Here is a 10065-nt window from a genome sequence, read left to right as displayed (position 1 = left end):
GGACCCGGACTTGTTTGCTTACAGAATTACTTCTTATTTGTTTCTCACCTATAAGCAAAATGATTTTCACTCACTTAACGATAGGTATTTGTATCTTACGTCTTAATATGATTTTACTATACAATGTGGGACAGATGTTTTCGAAATCCGAGAAGAGAATCAATTATTTGCAATTAATCAATTTTAAACATATTTTCGTTAATCCATATGCTCTCGATGCACCAAATGTATGCTTGCGTAATCTAAATATGTATGTGTCTTCCCAACACGGATTTGAAATGGCGGATCTGAAAAACTACTAACACGTCTGTTACTGTATACACTCCTTAACAATTATACCAGAGTTTTGTTGTAGTCTCTAAATAACAAAGTAAAATTTTCACTTAGTTTAATTTTAACATTCTGAAAAATAACAGCTCCAAGAAAACCTTATGAAAATGATTAACAAGAGCAAATTTTTAAAAAATTGCATAGTGTGTAAATAAATAAATATGCTAAGTTGGAAGCGATATTACATCGACAAATACATCTTAAACACAGAAATTTCAACACTGACATTTGCAAGGAATACGGAAGAATAGATTGGACGACGACGTAATATAAAAGAATATTATACAAGTAACTGCGTTAAGTTGTATATAATAATTCAAGCCAGCGCAAAAAAAAAAAAAAAAAAAAAAACAGCACGTCTAAATACAACAGTACAAACTAAAATGGATGTAAATCAAATGATATAATCTAGAAACGAAATACGGAACACGATGGAAAACACAACGAATAAAAACACAAACCACAAAAACAGACAACATGAGAAAAAAGATACATTAGCAGGGTATAATATAATAAAAAAAAATGTTATTAAATGCACACTTATTTTTGGGAACAGATTTCAAGTGATTTGCCGTACAACACTACCCCCCCCCTTCTCAATTCCTCCTCCCCTTACATTAATATTCATTTAAACATTCAGTAGATAAATTGGAATATTCAATCACCTGCCGTGATAGAAAAATAACAACAAATATGACTTGAAAAATATTTAGCTTTAGAGAAGGGTATGGTGATTTTAGCAATTATTAAGGTATCACTAAAATGTAATGTATATATATGAAGATACACACTGACTCTAAATGTCTCAAAATTAACTAGTCCAATGGGATTAGTTTTGCGATATGCTGATAATAACTTACATTTATCGTAAAATTTGTGTTTGTAGATATTTGAAGTTGTGAGATTTACGAAGGCTTTCGTTAAACGTGTTGAAAACTAAATCACAGCAATTGTTTTTTAGGTTTAAAATGACAATGGCTCACGGAATTCTAAAAATTGAACGTTGCATATTATTGTAAGATTATTCATCGTCTTTTCCCGTTCGTGCCCAAAAACATGGTGCTGATGTAGTAGAGTTCTTCTGTTTCATAGACCTCGGCATTTAAAAGAATAATGCGGTCACTACTATGTCCAGCCTTTTTTTCCCCCTAAAGTGAATAGGTACCCATCATAGCTGGGTGGATTCAGGGACATTTTAGTGACTTGAACCCGGATTCGAACTCGAGACATGCCTGTTAGCAGTATAGCACTCTACCACTAGGCCACGTTGTCCAATGTTAAGATTATTATTTAATGCTAAAATGAGACTATGGATTATCTGAGAGTTAATGGTTTAATCTTTAAAATTATGAATTTGTTGAATTATCATGGAGTAAACGAATAAATCAGAATATGCTGCAACGATGATAAACACAAAAATAAATTGTCTAGTCAATGTTTACATGAAAATGCTTTTCTTACATAATGCAGTTAAATACATATATGTGTAGAGGTAATATTAGGCAAACAAATGCATACATTGTAAACTTAAGAAACAATAATAATTGTAAGTGTGACATTTTTGTTTAGGTAAAACATATTCAGCATTAACTGAATTAATTCATCATTATGTGAAGGAGCACTTTAGCTGTTAGCGTAAATGTTTTCTTCTACTGTAGGCGGCGTCACGTCATGGTTTGGTTTAGCGCTTGAGTAGTTAGCGAAGTTGTTGTAAGGTGTGTTGATTTCGTTGTGTCGCTCTAGGACTTTGTATAAACATCTGTACTGTTCCTGATGGGTACAATAAATAATCCATTTAGGCTCATATTTGAGGGCAAATTATTTTAAAGATTGCTTAAACTTTATGTTACTATAGCTTTAAACATGTAGATATTAAGGTTATTTTACCAGAGATGGGATGACCTGTGGTCTGATACATTTGATGGCACCAACAACAAGTGGAACTGTTAAGCTTTGGTCATGGTCCATTCGGTCAAGTAGAAGACTCAACACACAGGCCAGGCCACTGTACTCAGCTCCGTTCCTGGAAAGATGGTTCACAAAATTAAAAGACATTTCTAACCGCTAATAAAATAAATGATTTAAAATTGTATAAAATTAGTAGTTGTGGTGTTGTATTAAGTAATAATCGTATAAGTATTGAATAAAAACAAACCTGCACATATAGAGTACTCTCCCCTGTGCCTGTACATTGTTTGACCTTGTGTGTTTGAGAAGTTTGAGAAGATTCTTGGGATTCAGGTCTGTGCTTTTACTCGCAATGTAGGTCACGTGGGTTTCACTGATTACCTAGTTATTAAGCACGTTGACATTAGAGGAATATTCTAGTAGCTAGTGATTCTGTTGGGTTTTGATTTTAGTTCACTATAAAACAGTATTAATGAGTGAAAATTATTTAAGTTATTTAACATATTAACTTACATTAGAAGGTAAGAAAATCGCTAATGTTTTGACGACTTTGACAGTGATCTGTTGTTCCTCCCATAAACTCTCAGACTTGACAGGTCCTGTGTGTATTTCATATGGTCCACAGTCTAAAGGTGTTGTCATGTTAGCAGGCAGGTACTGGCCTAGGGTCTAATTCATCACATTGAAAGTAGTGTAATTACACATTTTTGGTTCATTATTATAAAACCGTAAATAATACACAACACTGATCACTATTAGTAAAAATCACTCATTAGCCTATCTTTCTTGTAGTGATATTAGCATACCTCATTAACGGTGTTATAAATTATATACCTGATCCTGATTCAGCGTTTGAAAGGCCACGACCAGTTTAACATTGTACTGTGCCACCAATCTCCAGAAATCTGTGACTGTGTTTGGCATTGGGAGCTGTGTTAGTATCTGGTTCTCGCGTTTGGTGAAACTCTGAAAATATTAAACAAAATCAACCTGGATATAAACATTTAAAAGGGATTTTTGTGTTGGAGGGTGTATGAAATACTATTTAAATACATTTAAATTCTCTTAGACACAGCTCACCAAGAAAAGTTAGAGTAGACAGTACTCACCGGAACAAGCACGGCATTGATGTAGTTGTCCAGATCTCTGGACTCACACGAGAGGACGGCCCTGTGTGGTGTACCTACACAATGGTCTACACATTAGTACAAGAAACATTGTACAAGTACAACACGTTCTAAGCATTAAGTTCGACTTCGAATACACTTAAAACTTAAAGTATCCTTTTATTTTATCACATGACATTTTACCACAATTTGTAAAGTCAACTTACTTGGCACAATAGATGGGTACCTATTTTTCGTCACATTTTCAGACACATTATTCTGATAAACGTTTTCTTCACAGTTCGTATCGTTGTCTTCCTTTATCGTGCTAAAGTCCTCACTTAAGACAGAGACAGCCTGCAAAAATATTCATGTTAAAATAACCCCATCTAACCCTGGTCTACCAGAAATTTATGTTTGACAGATGAACACAATCGTTTGTTTGTCACTTATATTAAATGCGTTACATTTAGGACTTACATTAAACTCCTCTTCCATGTTGCTTCTCTTCATAAGCGACAGCTCCGACAATTTTTGGATTCTGTCTACAATGTCATTAGATGAAACAGTTGTCCCCAAACAGACAATGGCGACTTGAGCAGCTTTGTGCAAGAACTGGTACTGTTCCTGTTAAGACAACAACATTTATATTACTTATACTTTGCCTACAAGAATTAAACACTAATATATACAATTACCTCTGATAGTGTTAGTATGTTAGTATACGGAGGACGGTAATAATAATAATATAAAAAAATAAGGATTAATATCTAAAAAAGATAATTAATTGTGAAATATTTAACTATGGATAAATACAACTACTGCAAAATAGTTGTAAAATTGCAGAAAAAAAGATGTTACATAAAATGCTTAAAATAATTCGTAGCATATTTGTTCTGTATAGCCCCTTCCCATTCCCCCCACCACTAAGTATTAATGTATTGAAGCTGATCTTACGGCTGTTTGCACCATCAACATTCTGTCTTGTCTAAGTTTGGCCACAGTTTGAAAACAATTTATCCGCCCCGTGTCTTCAGCTTCTCTCATCACATTACGTAGAGCGATGAAGGTTCCAGTACGTCCTACACCAGCACTAAAATATTTGTAAAAGATTGGTTTCAAAACATATATATTCACAACTGAGAAAAATATCATATTATAGTTTTTTTAACGCAATGTATTCTAACACAATGTTGCATAAAGTTGTAAACCTGCAGTGGACAACAATAGGCCTTGATGTACTCCCTAACGCCACCCTCTGTTCAAAGTCCACAAGTCCCCATGGTGTTAGAGGCACACCTTTGTCTGGCCACGATGTGAAGTGGAACTGGGTGAACTGATGAGATGTCTGATTTTTCTGTGAAAACACATTTACATACAAATTTGCTGACTAACACACATTAGTAACAACTTTAAAAATAAACCGGGAGTGATCTCCCCTAAACTTTCTCGAATATTCTAATATAACACTACGGGGGATGGCAACTCGGGACATAGACAATATTTTAAATCCATTTTTAATTACTTAAACGTTTTATAATAGAATCTTGTAAAAAAAGAATTGCACACCAATTGAACGCCAAATAAAATGTGCATAATAGTGCGGGATATTATTAGTACTTTATAAATTCACATGCGTTTTTTTTTTTGAGAAATCAGAAATAGCGTAAATTACTACTTCCAGTAGACGGAAATTACTCAATATTTAATAGAAGGCGGAGACGTAGAATTGTTACTTACATGTGAAATTTCATTTATCTATCTGAAATAGTACTCAAGTTATAGACTTTTGAAAACTTCAAAGTAGAAAAAGTTCAATCTCCGGTTATCGGAAATCGCTCAAAATTTAATACGGATCTACGATTTTGATATTATACATATATATGAAATTTCATTTACCTAGCTGTAACGGTACTCAAGTTATCGTGTTTACACACACACACGGACACATAGACACCCATACACACAGACATACGGACAACATCGCAAAACTGTTTTTGACTCAAGGAGCCCTAAAACGTCGAGATTTGCAAAAATCTCGATTTTTTAGCATGATTACAAGACTTTCTCTATACTTCGTATATAAGAGAACGTAAAAAGGGCTAATATATTATTGAAAATGTTTACTTTGCTAAGTTCCAATTTCCGCAAAGTATAGTCAGCGAAAACATGTGTTGTTGCCAGCTTCACTTTGATGTCACCAAATTTTATTGACCCTTCTGTAGGCCAGTATCGAGAACATTTCTCCTGAAAATCACATGTAATATATAAGAATCTTTACAATTCAAACTGCATTTGTGTATATTCTCTGCATCGATTATGTGAACGTCAGTGTGTGATTTTATTTTCGAAATGCTACATATTCAACTTATTAAGAAATCAGCACTTTTGTCTTTTAAGTGAAATATAGTCTCTATGGTATTTCGTTACACATATCATGGTTAATGTATTGTAAACCAGTAATGGCATGTAACAAGTTTGTGTTACCTTCCCTTCCTCAATCAGATTAGCCAACATCACAACTTTATCAACTTTTTGTTCCCACAACATTCGAACAAAGTCGTTGATGCTTGCTTCATTCGGGCCTTTAATTCACAAAATACATGATACTATAAAATTCTTAAAATGTCTAAATACGAGTATGCAAATAAGGTTACTTATGATTGGCTACTTAATGAACCAAGACAAAAGAAAAACGAAATAATTAAAGCATTGAATTCAAATGTATACTTCTAATTAATAAACTAACAGTTAAATCAGAAAAGACATAACGTGTATACATGTCAGAGACATTAAAGTTAAATATTACCTTGTGATGCGATAAATTTCTCTTCGTTGTTGTAGCCCTGGATTAATTAATTAACATTAATATAACATTTTCAAAGATTTACGTTAACAAGGCGCTTTATTTAATTTCAAGCGATTTATTTTAATAATAACAATATCATAAAGGAATATTCCCCCACCTCTATGTAAGAAGCATTGATATAGTCGCCTTCATTTTTGTTTGTGTTGATTTCAAGATGGACGCGGGAATGGTCGTCTGCAAATAAAATCCCACATTACATCATTTGGAATTAAACATGTCTTATATAATATGATTATAAAACAAAACGAATATACTTCAATACTTTTAATACATTAATTGTATATTTTGGCTTCAAATTGTAATGTTTTGAAGAAAATTAAACAATTCAACACAATTTCGAGAAATGAAAACTCACATGTGCAAATATTTTTGTATCTGTTTTTACTTTTGTTCGCGACACTGAGTCCAATCAATGATGACACATTTTGCGGTGAAGGGATTTTCTAGAATCATTCAATTTAGTTACATATTTATACACTATTAATGTGATACCTTGATGCATTGAAATTTAAATATTAGTTAAATGCATTTGTTTACAATGTATAACTCTCAAATCCGAAACATATAATGTACTTACATGAAACTCCTGGACAAAAGATTGAAATTAAATTAAAAACCCAAACTAAATACTGACTGTCTTACATAAAACTCATTAAAGTACTGACTATACTTACATAAAACTCCTCATTAAAATAATGACTGCACTATCATAAAAATCCTAATAAAGATACTGACTGTACATACATAAAACACCTCATTAAATTACTGATTATACTTACATAAAACTCAGAATTAAAATACTGATTGTCTTACATAAAACTCATTAAAGTACTGACTATACTTACATAAAACTCATTAAAATACTGACTGTACTTACATAAAACTCCTCACCAAAGTACTGAATGTTATGTGTCTGCATGAACTCGTGTAGTTGTGAGACCAATATTTCCCGGTCATTAAACTCTATGGTGTTACAATATGCGTTTACTACAGCAACAGGCTTGCTAAATCTTTTGGTGTCTGGAATATATATATAGTTTAGTTTACGTATTTATAATTATTTAGTTAAGTATTTTTTAAGATTGTTAATGAAAACTAAATTTAATTTAATCCATAGCTCTAATTTCTAGTAAAGTAGAAACACTTAATACAATTTTAATTTCTAAAAAATAGAAACACGTATTACCATATCACAACAAAACAGTTACCTTGGAGTTTAATACCAACGCCATTTAGCGTGACCATTTCCGACTCAGACTTTGCAGACAACTCGCCGTCAATAGAACTTGTATCTGTTGACTTGCCTTCATTAGATCGTCTACGTCTGCTTAGGATAAATATAGTACAATATTTTAAATTTACAACAACAAAAAATGAGAAGAATTATAATGTACATTTCAAACAACCTTTATTAAACGCAATAACGTTTTCATGAATTGAAATATTACCTCCAGAGAAGAAAACCAACAATACACAAAGCAGCTATAATTAGAACTGCTAGTATCGGTACAACAATGGCAGCAAGAGGGGTCTCCTGATCAACGGGTAATAGATCTGTTTCAGAAACAAGGACACATGCATCAGTTCATCGTAAATGATGAAAACGGAATCAAATAGGGCTTAAATTACCAAATAACACTTACGAAAAAACAAACTGCATTCTTCGTTTTTTCTAGTAAACCCTTGATTACACCCAATCAGACAGGCTCCATCAGTGTTGTTACACCTTGATTCAGTGGCGTTGACCACACACAATGTACTGCATTTGTTAAGACAACCGTCTCCATAGGAGCCATCATCACAGACTAAAGAATGATTCGAATAAAAAAAAAGTAAAATAGTCAAAAGCATCGACGCACCGTAACATTAAATCAAAAAATACAAAGCTTTTTATCGTTATATCAATTAGCATTTCATTAATTTGTTCAAAAAGAAATACACGGCGCAATTCTCAGTGTCTCTTGGAGTATATTAATACTAATAGTTTCGCTGTCTCTCTATGTATCTATCTGACAAGAATGCTCTAGAGGAAACACAAGGAAAATAAAAACATGCATAGTAATTCGAAAAACGAAGTATGACGTCGACACATTTAGCACAGAGTAGAAAATAATCTCAAGCCGGATAGTGCACACATTAATATGACGTCATTGATTATCGAGTAAACATTCAATACAAAGGCAATTTGGTCTAATCTAAGTGGTTTGCGTGAAGAGTTTTTTTCATACAATTCTTCGGGTAGGGGCGAAGCCCCACCCCCGCGTAAGAACGTCTGAGCCCCCCCCCCCCTCCCCAACTCAAAAGAAATTTCCTCTATAATAAAATTACCGCCTAATTAATGTGTCTAATCTAAAAAGTGGTTTTCTTGCAATTTCTTTAATGCAATTCTTCGCGTAGTGGCTATGCGCGACACCAGTGTTTCTTTCAGACTTTTTCCTCCACGGAGAGGGGTGAGGGTACTTGAAATTTTCGGGGGCGGGGGTAGAATTTTCGGGGAGGGGGCGGACACTGGAAAAAGTATATAATTATATTTCGTTGAATGGGACGGTAGACATGTTTTTTTTTTTTTGGGGGGGGTGGTGTGTGTGTGTGGGGGGTGTGTGTGGGGGGTGGGGGGTGGTGTGTGTGGGGGGTGGGGTGGTTTTAGTTTAGACTTTTTCCTCCCCGGAGAGGGGTGGAGGTACTTGAAATTTTCGGTGGCGGGGGTAGAATTTTCGGGGAGGGGGCGGGCACTGGAAAAAGTATATAATTATATTTCGTTGAATGGGACGGTAGACATGGTTTTTTTTGGGGGGGGGGGGGGGGGTTGGTGGGGGGGGGGTGGTGTGTGTGGGGGGTGGGGGGGTGGTGCGTGTGGGGGGTGGGGGTGGTGGGGGTGGGGGGGTGGTGTGTGTGGCGGGTGGGGTGGTTTTAGTTTAGACTTTTTCCTCCCCGGAGAGGGGTGGAGGTACTTGAAATTTTCGGTGGCGGGGGTAGAATTTTCGGGGAGGGGGCGGGCACTGGAAAAGGATATAATTATATTTCGTTGAATGGGACGGTAGACATGTTTTTTTTTTTGGGGGGGGGGGGGGTGGGGGTGGGGGGTGGTGTGTGTGTGTGGGGGGGGGGGGGGGTGGGGTGGTTTTAGTTTAGAGAAAAGAGACAGCACTATCAGCCTAGCGCCCGTTGTACCCTTCCTCAACGGGCCATTTTTCTCGTTGTAAATAAAACTACAAAAAATGTTTATTATAAGTAATATAAGTAGTGTTACCTTGATCGCAAAATTCTCCTTGATATCCTGACCGACACTTGAAACAATGACCGTTGGTCACGTTGCATTGTGATTGTGTACAGTTTACAGAGCAGGTGCTGTTACAATTGTGTCCATACTTTCCAACACCACAATCTGCATTCAATAGATGTGTCATGAAAAACATAAGCTATAGAAGGTTAGTTTTACACAAACAGTAAAATACAATTGAAGTTTTGCATGTCTTTTACCTAAAGTTTAAAGTGAAAAAGTTTACCTTCAACACAGTACTCTCCCATTTTGCCATCTATACAGCTGAAACACGAACCATTGATGTTGTCACACAACTGGTCTAAACAGTTGGTGCTGCAGGTCTGGTTACAACTATCTCCAAAGGAAGTATCATTGCATTCTGTTTATATGTATAAACAATCAAATAATAACGTATATTTATGTTATATATATATATATATATATATATATATATATATATATATATATATATATATATATATATATATATATATATATATGGAAGTTAAACACACTTACCTTACTACTGAAGATGCCAATAAAAAATATTCGGGTTTGAAAACTTGAATGGTAAGTTAAAACAAAGTAAA

General features: G+C 34.6%; 1 protein-coding gene across 1 annotated transcript; it reads right to left on the bottom strand.

Moving 5' to 3' along the window:
- Positions 1-750: 750 nt before the first annotated feature.
- Positions 751-9850, bottom strand: LOC131953938 (receptor-type tyrosine-protein phosphatase epsilon). Its single transcript, XM_059317401.1, has 21 exons — positions 9720-9850; positions 9464-9598; positions 7857-8018; positions 7662-7767; positions 7422-7537; positions 7091-7233; positions 6569-6656; positions 6311-6387; positions 6154-6190; positions 5832-5929; positions 5472-5591; positions 4556-4701; positions 4302-4437; positions 3825-3971; positions 3572-3701; positions 3348-3421; positions 3073-3204; positions 2752-2907; positions 2486-2619; positions 2218-2353; positions 751-2100 (listed from the first exon to the last, which is right to left on the bottom strand). The coding sequence occupies exons 1-21, from the start codon at positions 9739-9741 to the stop codon at positions 1954-1956; spliced, it is 2442 nt and encodes an 813-aa protein (XP_059173384.1). The 5' UTR covers positions 9742-9850; the 3' UTR covers positions 751-1953.
- Positions 9851-10065: the final 215 nt, after the last annotated feature.

The sequence above is a fragment of the Physella acuta genome, unplaced genomic scaffold (assembly GCF_028476545.2).
Source record: "Physella acuta isolate Inbredline_101_S28 unplaced genomic scaffold, ASM2847654v3 ptg000966l, whole genome shotgun sequence".
Taxonomy (NCBI): Eukaryota; Metazoa; Mollusca; class Gastropoda; family Physidae; genus Physella; species Physella acuta.
This window is presented reverse-complemented; position numbering and strand designations above follow the sequence as displayed.

What these genes read in the sequence shown, in the direction of transcription:
- LOC131953938 (XM_059317401.1), bottom strand. Translation starts at nt 9,741, where the DNA reads ATGGGAGAGTACTGTGTTGAAG. An exon ending in GGGAGAGTACTGTGTTGAAG is followed by an intron (nt 9,599 to 9,719) that starts GTAAACTTTTTC and finishes TATTGAATGCAG; the next exon opens with ATTGTGGTGTTGGAAAGTAT. An exon ending in ACATGGAAGAGGAGTTTAAT is followed by an intron (nt 3,702 to 3,824) that starts GTAAGTCCTAAA and finishes ATATTTTTGCAG; the next exon opens with GCTGTCTCTGTCTTAAGTGA.